The following is a 17,428-nucleotide window of genomic DNA, read 5'->3' as shown; positions in this document are numbered from 1 at the left end:
CACCGCCGGACCTCCTCTCTCGGCAGCAGCCTCCGTGTTGCAGGTCGGACAATCTCCTCCTCCTCCTCCTCCTCGCTTCCCGTTCCGGCCTCTCTCAGCCTCTCCGAGCTCAGCCTTCCTCCCATCTGGCCACCGTCCTGGCCTCCCTTCCTCCGCTGCTGCTCGCAGGTGCAAAGAAGCGGGCAGATTTCTCCTCCAGAGCAGTCCAACAAGTCCTCTCCCCGCCCCCCCCCTCACACACATACATACGTCACGACATTTAGGAAGAACATAATTCTTACAGACTCAAGATCCACGGGTGCGCTCACTTCAGCAGCCATCAAGAGAGTCCCTGGCCACCTCTGGGGGAAAGAGGGATTGTACAAGGCAAGAGGTGACGAGGAGGAGGAGGAGGAGGAGGAGGAGGAGGATGACGAGGTGCCCTCCATTCTTTGGAAGTCTCCTCCGGCCCCAGGGCAGCCTTCCAACTTGCCTCCAGACAAGGCGCCCAATAAACGTGTAAAGTCCGAAGCTGGCAGATAGAGCAAAAAGGGCTGGGTACAAGGATGAGGAGGAAGGTGGTAATAATAATAATAATAATAATAATATAATAATAAGGGAGAAGAAAAGAAGGTAAAACCAAGGAGCGCAAGGAAGATTATCTTCGGCAGTATCTGGTGGCAGCTTCTCTGGCTGAAGAAGAGAATATATATCTATTTACAGGCAAGGAAGGAGGCCGAGCGCTGCTGGCCTGGGACCAGCACGCACTGCTTCCTCCTCCTCCTCCTCCCCCCCGCGGGGGGGCCTCCAGGAGGGACGGGCTACCAAGTCTCTGGCTTGCTAGGTGATCAAATCCCAGTTGAAGTCATCAGGGATCTCCTCGGGGGCGCCTGGAGGGGGCCGCGAAACCAAATGGTGACCTGAGCAAATGGCACGAAGAGGAGGAAGCGGTTGAGGAAGTTGAATTCCTCCCCCGTTCTTCCTGAGGCAAACCCTCCCTCCCCTCCCCCAGGAACTGGGTGGGGCCCTCATTGAGTGAACGTATTCAAGGACGAAAAGAGTGTCCGTGAGGTCGGCCAATCCGAGGCGGGGTGGCGTGGGGATGACGTCCAGAGAGCCTGCCAAGGAAATGAGGAGGAGGAGGAGGAGGGGCTGCCTCCCCAGTTGGGCACCGGTGTGGGCACCGTCTCCTTACCTGGGCGGTTATACCCTGGCGAGTCCTGGGTGGGAATTGGGTACATCGCAGAAGGTCCCGAGTAGAGGTGGGGGGTGCCGGCTGGCCATACGAGTTCACTGGGGAGAAGGGGGCAAGGAGGGAGGGAGGGAGGGTCAGCCCTGGAAATCCATCCCACCTCTGGGAGGCCTCCTTGGATGCGGAGGGGGAGGGGGGCCTGTTTTAGGGCGCCTGCCTGCTGCTCCCCCTTCCTGGGAGGAATGTCTGGTTCATGGCAGAGTTGAAAGGGGTCGTGAGGGTCCCCAATCCCCCTCCCCCCTGGGGCCTCCTTTGGGCACAGGGGTCTATAATGGGGCATCCTGAAGAGACCACCGTCTCCTGGCCTCCTCCGCGCCATCCACGGAGCGAGCCCTAAACTCAGGTGCTGTGACCAGGCCCGGACCCTGAGAGCCAGACGCCATTTTGAGAGGAGGGAGGGGGAGTGGGGGGGAGCCAGGAGGGGGCGCCCGCTGCAGAAGGACGGCCTGTTCCCCCCCACCAGACCCCTGTCCCAGGTAGGGTGAGGCAGTGGAGGCTCCTGGGTCTCCCTCCATCTCCTCCTCCAGGGGGAGGGGCCTCTCCCCGCCTCCCAGAAGGAAGGACGCACCGCACGGCTCCTGGCCCTCGGCCTCTACCTTGGCTCATGGGCTGCTCCTGCTTGTTGCTGTTCAGGGCACAGGACTCGGAGATGCGGGTGGGGTGCGGGGGCCCCCCCAGGTGAGGGAGCTGCCCGGTCTGGGTGAGAAAGTGGTTGAGGGAGTCGCAGAGGTTGGCAATGTGGTGCTGGTCTAAGGACCAGTTCTTCCGTTCCGCCTGGCGGAGGCTCTCCATTAACTCTGTGGGGGGCGGAGGGGGGGGGACCGGCGGTCAGTGCTCTGCCTGCAGCAGGAACCCTTCCCCCCACCCCCCAAGAGGGACACCCCTCCCCTCACCCGAGAACTGGGAGTGTTCAATGCTGGACCAGTTGAGCCGATTGACCATCTTGAAGCTTTCCTTCAGGGAGTCAATGTTGGAGCACCAGTCAGGGGGGAAAGCTGGAGACGGGAGGGAGGGGGAGCAAGAGACAGGCAGGGGATGAGTGGACTCCTTTGCCCGCCCCACCCCACCCCGAGGCCTTTTCCCTTGTCCCCCCCGCCCGCCCGGGTGGTGTCACGTAGAGGACCGCCCTGTTCACTTATGAGATGGCTGCTCCCTGCTCGGGCGGCCATTTTCCTTTCTGCCTCTCCCTGGGCTTGAACTCACCGAAGCCGGCGTTATTGAGAGGAGGGGCTGCCTGCTGCTGCTGCTGCTGCTGCTGCTGCTGCGGGTGAGCATGGGGGAGGTGGTGGTGCTGGTGGTACCCTCCGTGCTGCATGGCAGAGGGGTGCAGAGACATCACGGGAGCGGGGCCGTAGCCATCCCCCGCCTGCTGCTTGCTGCCCTGGGACTGGCAGCTGTCCGAGGCTGGAGCGTGGACGGATGGGGGCCCCTGGGGCTGCTGGTACATGTAGTAGCTGTGGTTGGAGGGCTGCATCTCCCCCAGGAGGGAGGAGAAATCTGAAGGGAAGAGCAGGAGGAAAGCGCTCAGGAGGCACATGGGGGCCTTCCTGCTCTCCCCACCTGTGGCCGGACTTGTGCCCCCGCTGAGCCTTTTCTGGGGGGAGGAAGTGGGGGGCTCTGGTGTTGGGAACTGAACCTGTCTCCAACTGGTCCCGGGTCAGAGGTGCCTACAGACTGTGGTCAAAAGAGCCAAGGTGGTGGCCACAACGGTGTGATCAAAGCTCTGCCTCTTCTTTATGGGCAACTGGCAACCTTGCGGCTGCCATCTTGGCTTTTCCAATGGCAACTCCTGCTCCCAATGCCCCGACGGGCCCCTTCACCCCCCCAAAAGCCGGTGGGCAAGCAGGAGAGGGTCTGCCCCACAGCCCATGACCCCGTTCAATATGGCGCCCTGCCAGCGGTGCCCCTCCTGGGGCCAGGGGGCAGTTTCAGAGGGCGGAGAAGGGGCTGCCGAGTTTGCCCTCCTGGGGCTGGCTTCCCCCCACCAGATCTTCCGTGCAGACGCTGCTCCCCCCAAGCCAGCAGGGGGGCAAAGAGAAGGGGCGGAGCAGGGGCAGACCGAGTGCTCCCCCAAACTGCGTGGAGGGGCTGCTTCACACCAGCCGGCCCTGCTGGCAAGAGGGTCTCCGAGCACCCGGAGAGCGGCCCAGCCGCCCCCGTCGGCGTCAGAGGGGGCGGTCCCGGGTGCAGCCAACCCATCCCACCCCTGGCCGCCCCTGGCCCCGCTGCTCACCATGCTGAGAAGAGGAGGACTTCTCCAGCATCGATTTGTAGAGGTTTCGGAAGGACCAGCTCAGATCCTGGAAGTTGATTTCGGAGTAGGAGAACTTCAAGTCGTTGCTGGTGCTGTAGTGCGGAGGAGGCCCCTCGGTCCCTTCACGGCCTTGTCCGCCCGCCACCGTGGCGGCCACCTCCACCGGCCCCGCGCTCTGCTGCAGAAGGCAAGGAAGGGAGTGGGGGTGAAACAGGAGCATCCCTTCGGGCCGGGGGAGGCACCAAGGGGCCCTGGACGGGACCAAGGCTCACTGACCCTCCTGCCACCACCCCCAGCCCAACCTCTCTGGCGCCACCGTCACGCACCTGGCCGTAACTGCTCAGAGGGGGCGTGCTTTGCAAGGAGAGCTGCTGGTTGGACTCGGGGGAGAGCGAGGCCTCAGGGCCCAGAGAGACGGAGCCCCGGGGGCTTTTGCTGGCCTCCTGGTCCGGGGAATCCTGGGAGAGCTGGAAAACCAAAGGGGGCACCTGAGAGGCCTCGTCGCAGGGAGGATGGGCGCACCAGGGGTAAGGAGGGACAGCCCAGCCTCCCAAGGAAGGGGGCTCTGAGGGAAGCCTTCGGACGTCTTCCCTGGTGGCCAAGGCCAGGTGTCCCTCCAGGGGGCTTCCTCACAGCTGCAGCCCTGAGAGGGCCTCCAGAGGGCCCCATGTTTCCTGAACGTGGTTTGATTGGGGCTGTGCCAGGAAACTGTCAGCCATTAATTAACTCCAGAGGACGATCAAGGCATAGCTCAGCCAAGGAAACCTCCCGTTTCTTTAAGCAAGAGGCCGGTTTTGAGGCTGCCCCGTTGAGCTGCGTGCACGCACGGAAGAAACGGGCTCCTCGGCTATTTTCAAAGCCCTTTTTTAGGTGCTCCCTCCCACTCAAGGGCTCCAACTCACATCGTCATCTGGTGGATGGCGCCTCTTCCGGGAAATATCAGGGCAGGTGTCAATCGTCCAATATGAGCCCTGAAAGGACAAAAGGTGGCCGTGTGGGGGAGGGGATTCAGCCTCTGACTGGGCCGGCCTCCCGTGCCTGTCGCTCTTCCCCCTCCTGCCTCCGCCAGGCCCTGGTTCCTCTTCAGTGCCATCGTCCCCAGCCAGTTTCAGCCTCCTGGCAACCTTCTTGGGAGGAACAGGCTGGGCAGGAAGAGCATGCCCCCCCGAGAGGGAAGGAAGCCTCCCGGGCGAAGCTCCCGCTCAGCGTGTCCTCCTGCCTCTGCCTGCTGGGGGGTGAAGTGGCCCTAAGCCCCCCACACCTGGCCCGGAGCCCCTTCCACGGGCAGAACCGCCTTGCCTCCTTCGGCCCGTCCCATCTCCTTGTGCCTCGCTGGGCCAAAAGAAGGGGGAACTTCGCTGGAAGGCTCACCTTTCCAGGGTCGTCCCGGGGCCGAGGCACTTTCCGGAAGCATTTGTTCAGCGAGAGGTTGTGCCGGATGGAGTTCTAGGGAGAGAACCACAGGAATCACTGCAGCAGTCAAGCAGCTGCCCTGGGCGCCCAAGCCCCCTTCCCTGGCCCCAAGCCCTGCTGCCCTGACAGCCCCTTGGCCTCAGAGACCTCCGTAGGGTCCCACAGCTTCCGCCCAGGGAAGGCAACTGCGGCCTGAGGCTCCGGAAGCCTTCAGGGCTCCCAGCCCCCCACACCCCCCACACCCCCCAGGTCCTCTGCACCATCAAGCAGCTGAGAAATGACAGGTCAAACTTTGCTGGGAAACGGAGGAGGCGGCGGGAGGAACAGCAGCAGCTCCACATAGAGCAGGATGGGAGACCCGGATAAAATGACCGTTGCCCAAAGGACCCAGGGAGTCTATTGGCGTCATTGCTTCCCCTCTGTCCATCTTATTCTGTACTGTCATCGTCTTGAATCGGCCCAGAAACGCTCAACAGGGAAAGGAAGGAACGACTGTTGCCTTTTTACAGCTCCCTGCCCTGCTGGGTTCTTCAGGCCAGGCCAGGGACTCTGAGAAGAAGACCCCAGCGGCCTCTGGGCAGCTCCGCCCTCTCCCGCCTGCCCCCGGCCAGCCTCCCTTTGGAAAACAGCTCCGGATCCAGACTGGCTTAATCCTCAGAATAGGGTTGCTGCCTGTCAGAAAACCGGGGCCCGGCAGGCACTCTGGCCCAAAACGGGACAGGCTGCTACAGTGGAAGCAAACTCGCTCAAGCCAAGCAAACTCCCGGTAAAGGATGACGGGAATTCCGCCACTCCCTCGCGCGTGGTGAAGCTTCGGCAGGGCCAAAAGAGCCTTGGTGGCATTTCCCCTCATAAACGCTCATCCCTGCCTCCGGGGTGGGGGTCCCCCGACTCTGCCCCTCCCATCTTTGGTTCGGCCTATAGCAAACCTAGGCCAAAGCCAGGGCTTCCCCAGGACGGAAACCCCCGGGCTCTCAGAGCCAACACCTCCGCTGGAGCCAGTCCTGGGCCTGTGAGGTGTCCAAAGGGCAGCTGGGTCCCACTATTTTCCTTACTTTCCTTTCCCTTTTTGCCCTGCAACCCAGAACCCGCCAGCACAATTTGAGCCGCAGGCTCCATGGGGCAGAAACCGGAGGCTTTGGCTTGACCGGGCCCTCCCTGCCCTGGGGGCTGGTCACAGCCACGAGGACTAGCTTCTTAAGAGCCCAGCAACCCAGAGGGAGCTCCCCCCATGCTCAGGGTCCTCACCTTCCATCCGATGCCCGCGTTCTTGTAATAGGGGAAGTTGTCGCAAATCCAGCGGTAGATCTCGCTGAGGGTCATTTTCTTGGCGGGTGAGGAGTTGATGGCGTAGGTGATCAGGGTGGCGTAGCTGTACCGGGGCTTCCCGTCCTGGTGGACGGCAGCCTCATCCTTGCTCAAAGTGGCATTGGGGTCCGTCGGAGAGCCAGGCGGGCACTTCCGGCCAGCTCCCGGGGCGCCCGACTGAGCAGCGCCGCCTAACTTCTCGATGGTGGCCCGAAGGGTGAGCTGAGGGAGCCAGTCGATGGACGTCAGGCTGCTCTCCAGGTCGGAAGCCATGGCGCTGGAGGACAAGACCTGCAGCAGAGGCAGAAGCAAAGGCGGCCGAGATGAACTAGGCGGCCATGCATCCTTTCCCAGGTGCATCCCTTCCCCTGAGCAGCCTAGGAGCACAATCAGGGGAGCAAAAAAACCACAGCAGCCTCCTTGACCCCCCCCCCACCTGCTTAAAACGAAGCTCCCACATGGACCTGGAACATCTTTTGCACGGAGGATTCCTCCCCCCACCCCACATAAGGGAGAGGCGCTAGCCCAACTACAGGTAGCCCACTACTTACAACTGCAATTAGGGATTGGAACTTCCATTGCTAAGTGATGCGGTTAAACGAGAGACAGCTGATCTCAGAATGCTAATTGTTGAGGTAATTCCCCGTTAGGAGAATGAGCACATACAGGGAGACGTATCTGAGAGAAGTGTTTGAATAATACACACACACAGATACACTGTGCAAGTACATGTAGGTTTTTACTTCCAGAAAAGTTTAAGCAAAGTTCAAAATAAGCAGTCCAAAAGTCATTCACAGGTAAATCAATCAGTTTTCAATCCAGGGATAATTCAATAACAAAGTCCAGTGCCAAAAACAGTTCAGTAAAAGACTTACATCAAATCCAACAATAGCAGTCAATTAGAAGGAACGGTAATACTCTCCAACAGAAGGAAACAGACTGACTCACACTCTCTTCTGAGACTAAGACTAAAACAACCCAGGTTTCTGGCTCCATCTTATGGCTGTTTGAGAAACCACATCCAATTACACTTTTATGATTTTCTCGAAGAGACAGTATTAAAATGTTTATTCTTGTTTACATATTGTCCAACCCAAATCACTGTTAGGTGAGTTATATTCCTAACACTAATGCTAATGAAAAAGGGAAACAGAGAAAGAAACCGCTCTGTTGAAGTGGGCAGTTCCTGAATAATTGGCATAATTGGATAAAAGCTAAGGGGGTAGTTAGGGAGCCAGGATGGTGCAGTGGTTAAAGTGCAGTATCTCAGGCAAACTCTACCCAGGGCCAGGAGTTTGATCCTGACCGGCTCAAGGTTTCCATCCTTCCGAGGTGGGTAAAATGAGGACCGACTGTTGGGGGCCGTATGCAAATAATGCTGGCATGAAAACTGCTCAGAGAGGGCTACGAAGCACTGAGGAGCGGCATATCCCTCCAAGTGCTATTGTTGTGCCACCAAAGACGACACTCGGGGGCTGTGAGCACGTTTGCAGCGTTAAGAGCACGGATTCATTCACCGATGGGAATTTCTGTATTCCCCACAATCGTTTAACAGAGAACCATCTAAACATAAAAACATCATAAATCAGACCATGGAGGGAACCCCTAAACTGATGGCCGTGGGAAACAGTGGTGGATTGGTAGACACTTCCCACAATGCCACACTCTTCTTGTGGGAGGAGGCCGGCCATCGGGACCTCTCAGGCCGGCCTGGGCACAAAGGGTGCAAAGCCAATGCCCAGCGGATCAAACTAAAAAGGCGCCGTGGGGCAGGCTTGCCACATGTGCCAGGGGCTGCTCCTTCATGGTGCCCTCTCTCTTCCTGGGATGCCCCAAGAGCTCCTTCCCTGGGATGGCGGGGTAGCTGCCCACCCCCGAGTGTCAAGGAGGCCTGCCCCTAAGCACCCAGCTGCACCATGGGCTCCTCCAGCAACTCAAACATGGCTTTTCCAGGGATGACAGAACCACCATGCAGTCCCAGGAAAGGAAGCAGCTTCCCTTATTGGGGGGGGCGGGGGGGGGGCTGACAGGGGTCCTCAGAGTCACCCTGGAAACGCTTTTGCAGCTTATATGGATCTGAACTGCCGCAATCTTCAGAAGGCTCAAAACCTGGCAGAGATTGGCCAAATTTCCTTTGATTCGAAGGGATGAAGAGATTTTCCTGCACAGAGATTCTCCCGCTGTTCAGGACACACAAAGCCTGCCCTGCATACAGGAACGAATTGCCACATGTGGTGGACTCGTACAGAAGCTAAAAGATATTGGACTAAAATCCACACATGGTTGGAAAAAATGATTAAACAACAAATAGATTTGAAGCCTGAATTGTTATTAGGAATGGTACCTGAAGGTTATAGTAAAGAAATAACATACATAATTATTCATGTATTAACAGCAGCTATAATTGTATTTGCTCAAAATTGGAAAAGTGGTAAGATACCGATAGAGGGGAAAAATAATTGAAAAAAATATTTGAATGTGCAGAAATGAATAGATTAACATTAGAAATTAAAGAAAAAGAAGAATATGAATATTACATGGTATGGAACTTGTTTTATAAATGGCTAGGAAATTAATTAAAAGGGATTAGGCATAATTATAAAGCAATAAGAGAAACTAGTGTAATAGATATACTGAATATTAGTTATATATATGGGAATGTGACTATTATTATATGGTTATACTGTTAAGAAAAATATTAGTAATTATCAAGCACATGAAATATGTACCTAATCAACACATGATTGAAATGGAATGGATTTATTGTATGTTAAAAATAAAATAAAATAATTGAAAAAAAAAGAACTGCCCTGCAGCAGGTCAATCTGAAGAGGTAGGGATCTTGCCTCCGGTCAAGTGACTTTTCTAGCCTGGTTGGGTTTGTATGTTGATGATTTAGTTCTTACTGGCTAATTAAAGGAATCCTTGAAGTCAGAAGAACCACAGGAGGAAGAATCTGTGCTCCCCCATTGCCTACCCTGGATTAGAATGATTTCCTCATTTCTGTTTTATATCCTTGATGCACAGAAACTTAATGAGCTACTAATTGTGCAGCCCACTGACTCAAGAGAAGTCTAGAAATTAAGAGTTTACACAGCAAGGAACCAGCAGCAAAATATTCTCTGAGGTTCAGTAGGCATCTCCCAAACATTCATTTTATGTTCTTTTAGAAATTATATTAACATGTCACAGTAATACCTTTATTCTTTTAACCATAGGCCATACCATGCTTTGTTTCTCAGCCTTTTAGATAAGATCAAGTGTTAAAAGGGGGGGGGTTAATAAATTCAATTATTTGCCTTTTTCCCACTTGATCAGATGTTTGAGGGGCAAAAGCAAGGGAGGAAAAGGGAAAAATCCAGCAAATCTAGAATACCAACTTCTCTTCAGCTTCACACTCGAAAATTCTGAACCCATTTCACTCATAAACAGGCATAAGTGTGGTGAAAACAGAGCGCACCCCCTTTGGTCTACTATGAGGCAAAGCTGGGCTAGTATGAATGTGGATTAAGTAGCCTGGAATTATGGCTTCTCTGGTGTCAGGGAACTTGAGGAAGTAGCTACTAGCCATTATAGATTTTTCAACATGGACTTAATTCAAAGGCAGTTAGCTAGCTACCCATGAAAAGAATGAACCCAAATTAAGTCAATGATGTTTTAGTCTCATTGACTTATGCAAGTCACCGCTAATTTTATTTATTTCAACTGCACTTAAAAGTGACTGAGCCTAGAATATTCTTCAAACCAAACCCCGATGGGGCTGGGGGTAGGTTTGGGTGATTTGAACAAAAGAGGAGCGTTCTCTCACTTGGACAGGAAGAGTCTGATGTGCAGAGAACAGGATACAGCAGGGTTTCTCAAACCTGACCACTTTTAAAATGTGTGGACTTAAAACTTCTAGAAATCCCCACCCAGGTTGGCTGGAGAATTCTGGGAGTTGAAGTCCACACATCTTAAAGTGGTCAAGGTTAAGAAACACTGAGATAGGCGGTGCAGTGGTCATCCTTAGGCAGCCCTCACCTTGAACCTGAGCCAGCCGTGTCCTGCAGCTGCTGAACAGAGCACATGCAATCCTGGGCTGCATCAATGGAGGTAATTGTGTTCCATTCTACGTCATGCCAATCAGGCGGTTCCAGTTCTGGTCATCCTAAAACAAGGAGGATGCTAAAGACCTGGAAAGAGCAAGGATAGGAGGCGTCCCATGGATGGAGAGGGGCTTCGTAGGCCGAATTCCACTTAGAAGGGTTAAAAGAGCATCAATGATGTGTAGTTTAAAGAAGAGAAGCCTGGGAGGAGACATGATAACAACCTTCCAAGACTTAGGAAAAAAGAAGTAATAAGAAAAAGAACCAGGAAGTAAAGAGATATGGAAATGGAACAAAAATGAAAAGAAATTGTTTATTTAAAAGACATAGAGACAATGGTTAGATAAGGATTAAGAAAGGGGATTCTGCAAAGCAATGTGGTGTACTATAAATGTATTTGAAGTAATAAATTACTTAGAAGGTAGGAAAATATAGACTTTTAAAATGAAAAGATTGGAACTGATGTTTCCTTGTTATTAGAATACTTGTTTTTTGTTAAATTATACATAGAGATAAGTGGAATAAGTGTGAGAAAGAGAAACTGAGTATATTAACTATGTCTAATGAATTCAAGAATATAGTTGAAACGAATTATGAGGATTGTTATAAAAAGATTAATGTCAGTTTTTATGATTAATTGAATAGATTAATTTAATTGAAATTATTAATGATTTGATGTAATTGAAGGCGAAAGTGCCATGTGGAATCTGGCCTAAAATGCATATGTGTTACGTAGCTGTTAGGAGATCATTAGTTAATTAACAATTAAAAAGTCATTATTGGGAATTAAAGGGGAGTTAATTAAATGATGTATAAAATAAAGGGGTGGTAAACTCAAATTGGTAATTGTGGGGGAAATTTTTTTAATTGTTTGAATCGGGATAGAACTTTTGAAATGATGAAATAAGAATATGCGATGAAATTGCAAACCTGACAGATAAAAGTATAAAGTATAATGAATATGAAGATATGAGAATTATTTAAAGTAAAACGAAATAGGTTAAGAAATGAATAGAAAATATATAAAATAAGTCTGAGAAAAGTATTGGAGAAAATTTATAGAACTTGTGTAATAGGATATGAACTCAAATGTGAAAGATGAATACGTAATCAAGGTCATGTTTGTATGGGCCGGGCAAAAAGGGAGCTTCCTTCCACCTATCGGGGGAGCCTAGAAGCAGCCTGGTTGCTCTTCAGGTGCTCTGGGGCCCTCCTGGATGTGGCTCTCCTAGACTAGAAGCGAAGCCACCATCCCATTTGGAGTTTGCTGCCCGAGAGAGAGCAGCCCTGCTATTATTATGAAACATGTTGCCCCCGCCCCCCCCCTGCCCCCCCCCCGGGTCTATTCTTAGTGACTGAACTATTTCAGTGTTAACTTCTTTCCAGGTCTGGAGCACCAGGAGATGACCAGGCTAACCCTTTCAAGATCACTTATTCCACTTTCGGCACTCCTTGTGAACTGGTTGCTTGCTAAGGGACAAGGAGTAACCGTAAAGGAAAAACCAGACTCCCACTACTTCAAAACAGAAGCCCATCAAAAAGTTAATAGAATCAGATACAGTTCCAGCTCCAGCTCCAGGGGAGAACACCAAGAATCTTTGGAACAAAATAAATGAAACTAGATAAAAATAAACGCAAATAGCAGGAAAGGAGGACAAGCGACTAACACGAAACATTTGATTCATGCTATAAGCAGGTAACAAGCCCCTCAATTCAGGGAGGGAGAGAGGGAGGGAGTTGGGAGGCTGTAAAGTCTCCTGCCGTTTCCTTTGAGATACTAGAAGAGAACCAGACTTCCTTGTTTGGAGAACCTGGAGGGTTGGAACAAACAATTCAATCTGGGGAAACCCACAAAGACGCAATTATCTGGGCCTACTGCAAAGCACATATATATATTGAAAAATAATGGCTGCTCTGGTCAAATTTAAAAATGACTTCGGGGACCAAGATATTAACATAAGGAGCCTAATATATTCTACACCGCAAGACCATCGCTTCTCACTTCTGTGGGGTGTGCAGTTTTCACCTTAAAAGAAAACAAAACAAAAATATAAGACGATGCAAGAGACTGGCAGCTTGCTACGAACTAAACTGCATTTCCCAGAAGCCCTTGCCCATTGTCAGATGGCTGATGGGAAGCATCTGAAGTTACCGTATTGCTGTCCTGGTTTTAAAAAATTAAGAGGGATGGTGTTTTCTCACTTTTTAAAAGAAACTAATATAAATTGTCTTATACTAGGACGGTTTGTTTAATTATTCTTTTGCTATTTTTATGTTTCTAAACTTTACTCTGCAGAGGTAACTTTGATTTTAGAGTGGGTAATAACAAGAACAACATTCAAGCCTGAATATAATTCTCTTCTTTTTATCACTAAAAAGAAGAATGTGACATAAACTGATTCATAATATCTGATTTCAACACAGGACAGCTGCAAGATTTAATGGTAAGATAGCTAAATTGCAACAGTGAAGTTCAAAACTTGTTCACATTTTGATTACTTAGTTTGAAGTCTAGTCTAGCAGTTTAAGCATGGATTTCTCCTCAAAAACCATGTTACAAAAACAGCACCGAGCTTTGTGGATGCTGGGTGCTTTCTGCAATGTCTAGAAGTTTCATAAAATTTGCAATAAAACCTCCTCCGCTCGGCTGCTACCTGGCGACAGCAGAGACCAGGAAGGCCCCTTTAAAGGTCTGGGAACCCACAGCCAGCTCATCATAGCAGGCCAGCTGCTAATATTCCATCCGATTGATTTGTACAAATATCACCAGAGAGACCCCGCACCTCTGTGTATTTCCAGTTGTGACAGCGCAGCCCCAATGTAGCTCTTCCTCCTGGAGGGAGGCCCATCGTGTGCTGTTCCCCCCCCACACACACACAATGCTTCCCAGCCAGGTCCATCTAAAGGTGGTGCTGGAGGTGGGCTTCCCCCACCCACCCAGGGCCCAGCTCTTTCTCCTGCTCTCCAGAGAGAGCCCCCGGCTGCAGCCCGGCAGTTCCTCCCACAGCCTCTGAAGTGGTGGTGCCCTTGGCCCCGCATTTCCAAAGCTATTGCTCATCACATTTATTTAAAATCTAATTTAGGATATATGCCACGTAAAGTCCTCTCTATGCAAATTTCATGTTAAATGGAGAACAATTGCCGTATTTTGGGACATCTGAATATAAACCGTGCAAATGCCACAAGGCCCTAAGCCCAAAGGGCAGCCTTCACCCAGACCAGCAGCAGCAGCAGCAGCAGCAGCTGTTAAGTCCTGGAATGAGAACCTCCTCCTGCCAGGAAGTGGTGACATTCTTGGCCCATGGGAGCAACGAAGGAGCAACTGGGGAATGGCTCTCTGCACATGCCCCTTGCCGTCGTCATTCATAGCAAAATGAGGATTTATTATCCATCCTTCTTAGCAGAAGGCCTGTGGATTTAAAGGACTTGCCCACTGAATGGAACAAGTAAGAAGAAAAAAGATGATTACTTTGTAAAACCCCAGAACAATTACAGCTGCTTTCTGGGTTATGTGGAAATGAGCTGGACCTTCTGTTGTGGACAGAAAGATAAATACTTCCTCGAACTGAACTGAAATCTGAAAAGAGATATTTACTCATTTTTAAAAATCCAACGTAATCTTTTACGATCTTTTGTTCTTGTTAAAGCAACTTCTTTGCTGTAATTTAATCATAAGCCATTTGGCAAGAGTCCCAAGTAGATTCTGTGCATAGAACTTGCTTCTAAATAAATATGCAAAGAATTGTATGGTTAAAATGGAAAACAGTGAGTAACTAGCACCAAGAACTAAGGCAGATCAGTCTAGAGACTAACATCAAACTACTAGACAAAAGCAATTGTGAAGAAGTGCATTCTGTTGCATTCCCAGATTGCATTAAGCCATGATACAGCTGGTTTGCTTTGGGCTTCAGGTGATATGAGAACACAGTGAATAATATACAGGCCTAGCCTGAATACATGGCATGTTATGTTACCTATGGTGTTATCACCATTTAGACTGAGGTGTCCATGGGGACTGACGGAGAGCTCCACAGCCCCACTACACAGAGTGGTCCGTTTAACTTTGTTTTGGCTTAATGTTGGGCTCTCCAACCTCTGGGGCTGGTGGGCACCGTAGGGTTCCTGCAGAGCACAGGCAGTACAGGGAAAAAGTGGCTGTGGCCAGCGGTTGGGACAGTTAGCAAGACAAGGAAAGCAGCTGCGTCCGTCCGTTCCCATTTCAGCTTTTGCCAACAGGCCATTACAAAAAGAAAAGCAATTATTAAGCACGATAGAAAACACGAACTATTTATTCATAATATATTTGACCCTTCCTTAATTAATTAAGGTTTCTCTTCTACCACTTAAGATTTTTCAACTCCTAAGGCCAGAATTGTATGCATGCCGTATGACTTGTGTGCATGTCACAGTTTTGTACAGCACAGATGAAAGGAATCAGCTCAGAAGCCACTCCTGGCGTTACTAGCCAAGCCAAGCAAATAAATTCACCTACATCTGGACTGGGAAGGTGGTTACCTGAATATAGTGGACCGAGAGCAAAATACACTCCACCACTCGTAATCCCACTTTCTGGGATCAATCAGTCCCTCCCCACTTTATTTCCATCAGGAAAGGCAAATTTCTGACGTTGGTCCAGAGGAGGGCAAGTCATTCAAAGAGCTGCTTTTTCCCCAAAGTTTGCAGGGACAAACATTTTCTAGCTCTACCCAGAGAACCGTCTACCAAAGGTGTGGGCAGAACAAGGCAGATTGAGCTAAGCAGGTAAATCTTTGGGGATCACCGAAGCCGATGGGTTCAGTATTATGCAACAGCAGCAGCAGCAGTAACAGTTTCCACCCCAGGCAACTCCAAGGGAGAAAGTTGGGAAACCAGGAAGGGCAGCCCCAGAAGCCAGCTGGGCTCCTGAAACAGGCTCTTAAGGCTGCTCCTAAGTGGGCCAAAGTCAAGCACAAAACACACACACACACACACACACACACACACACACACACACACACACACACACACACACACACACACACACACACACACACACGGGGCAGCACCCTCTGCCTGCCTTTTCAGACCATCAGCATCCCTAAACGACTATTCTGCACATAAATCCACCTGCGGGGGCGGGAATCCCTCTTCCTGGGACCAGGGACGATGGGGGGGCACACCCAGGGTCCCATCTGCCCCCCCCCCGGGACGCCCCGAAGGGGCCCTAAGGAAGACCGACCCTCCCTCCCTCCCTGCCTCCCTCCCTCCGCAACCAGAGCAGGGGGAGCAGCCAGGGTCGCCCTCTCTGAAGCCCCCTGTCGGGGCGGGGGAGGAATCGGGGTCGAGGCTTGCAACGAGCCCCTCCCCAGCAGGCCCAACGGGCCCCCTCCCCCGCCGCCCCACCCCGTCGCCCCCGCCGCCTTCGCCATCCGCCCGCCTCGGGCTCCCGCGCGGCCCAAACCCGCCGCCACCGCCGCCTGGCCAAGGCCGGGCGGGGCCCTCAAGGGCATCGGGGCCGGGCCGGGGCGCCAACGGCTCCGGCGGGAAAGGCCGCGGCGGCGCCCAGCCTCCTCCCCCGCCCCGCCCCGCCCCGCCCGCTCGCCCGCCCGCTCGCTCGCTCACCCACCGGCCGCTCAGGGGGACGCCGCCTCCGTCTCCGTCGTCCCGCGCCCCGGCCTCATGCTCCGCCCGGCCCTCAGCGCCCGCCGATCCCGCATCTCCGTGGGCGGGCGGAGAGGCGCCGGGCCTCGCCTGGACGGACCAGGAAGGGCGCGGCGGAGGCCTCGCGAAGGGCCGCTGCGGACGCCTCTCGCTCGCTCTCGCAGGAAAGGCCGGCCGGCCCCGGAGCCTCGCAGCAGCGCCCAGCCCGACCCGGCCCTCCTCGATCCCTCGGTTGCAGCAGGCCCGCCGCGGCCTCCCTCGCCGCTGCCGCCTCCGCTCGGGCTCGGTGCGCGCTGGGCCGCGGCTCCACTGCAGGCCCCGGCTCCTCCCAGGCCGCTGCTCCGCCTCCCCGGGCCGCGTCACCCGCCGCCCTCCCCGCTTTAAGGAGGCTCCCTCGGCGGCGGCATCCCGGCGGCCAAAGGGGGCTCTGCTCCTCCCGCCGCTGCCGGGTCCTCGGAGCTTTCCCCGGCGGCGGGGGCGGGGGTCCCCGGACACGAGGGGCGCTTAGCGGGACCTCGGAGCGTCTCCCGCCCCGAGGGAGACCCCCGCGCGCCTCACCCCCCCGCCGGTCCCCCGTGTCCTCTGCCGCGGGCTGGGGGCTCTCGGGGAGGGTCCCGGTTCCCTCCCGCAGGCGGAAAGCGAAGGCCCAGCGTCGCCCACTCGGGGCTGGGGGGAGGGAGGGAACCATGCCGCTTCTCCCGGGGTCCGCGCCTCCTGCGCCCCCGCCCGGCGCTCACCTGCTCCGCCGGCGGAGGGGCGGCTCTCGCTGGCCCGGGGGACGCGCGCCCAGCAGCAGCAGCAGCAGCCGGGAGGCATCGGCGCCCGGGAGGACGGTTTTTGCGTGGCTCCCTCGCCCCCGGGACCCTCCTTAGCCCCAAGCGGGCGAGGGGCTGGCGTGCCGGCGCCCTGACCCTTCCTCCGGCTGGGTAGCTTACGGCCGCCCCGCCCGCCAGTCGCCGCCTCTTTGGCCTTCCCGGCGGCCGGAGCCCGTCCTGAGAGCCCGAGGAGTCTTGGCGGGAGTGAGGGGCATCTCCTCCCGCGACGGCCGGGCCGAGGCCGCCCGGCAAGGCCGCTCCGCTCCAGACGCCGGGGCCACCTTAAGCGCCGTCGACGCCGTCCGGGGGCCGCGCGCGGGGGCCCCCCTCCCAGCCCCGTGTGGCGGTCAGCCCCGGAACGTGTGCGGCGGCACCGGCGGAGGCAGGGCGCCCCTTCCAGGCAACCTCGGGCGGTGGCCTCGGCCGGGCCGTCGCAGGGGCCTGCGGGGCCCGGACGGAGAGGCCGAGCGTTGGGGGCAGCGGCGGAGGCGTTTATGTGTGGCTGGGTAGCTTGCTGCGGGGAACTAGCCCGGGGTGTTTCGGGGGGACTGGCGACTCTTCCGGGCTGGTGCAGGCTGTGGGGGACGGATTGCTTCCAGCAGGTGCGCCCTGCCTGCCTGCCTGCCAAGAGGCGCCCCTGCTGAGCGTCCGCTGCAGGTGTTCCCGTCTTGGAGTCCCACCA

At 54.2% G+C, this 17,428-nt stretch overlaps 1 protein-coding gene across 1 annotated transcript; it reads right to left on the bottom strand.

Moving 5' to 3' along the window:
* Window positions 1-626: 626 nt before the first annotated feature.
* On the bottom strand, window positions 627-16,276 carry LOC113435894 (forkhead box protein J2). Its single transcript, XM_026700016.2, is given in 12 exon segments — window positions 627-899; window positions 1,175-1,252; window positions 1,255-1,272; window positions 1,828-2,028; window positions 2,125-2,226; window positions 2,435-2,728; window positions 3,465-3,663; window positions 3,812-3,952; window positions 4,388-4,456; window positions 4,857-4,931; window positions 6,147-6,497; window positions 15,893-16,276. Coding segments are annotated over 11 exon segments (1,590 nt in total). The 5' UTR covers window positions 6,480-6,497; window positions 15,893-16,276; the 3' UTR covers window positions 627-819.
* Between the last annotated feature and the right edge of the window lie 1,152 nt (window positions 16,277-17,428).

This window comes from Pseudonaja textilis, chromosome 6 (assembly GCF_049901715.1).
Source record: "Pseudonaja textilis isolate UNSWEBS1 chromosome 6, rPseTex1.2, whole genome shotgun sequence".
Classification (NCBI taxonomy): Eukaryota; Metazoa; Chordata; class Lepidosauria; order Squamata; family Elapidae; genus Pseudonaja; species Pseudonaja textilis.
This window is presented reverse-complemented; position numbering and strand designations above follow the sequence as displayed.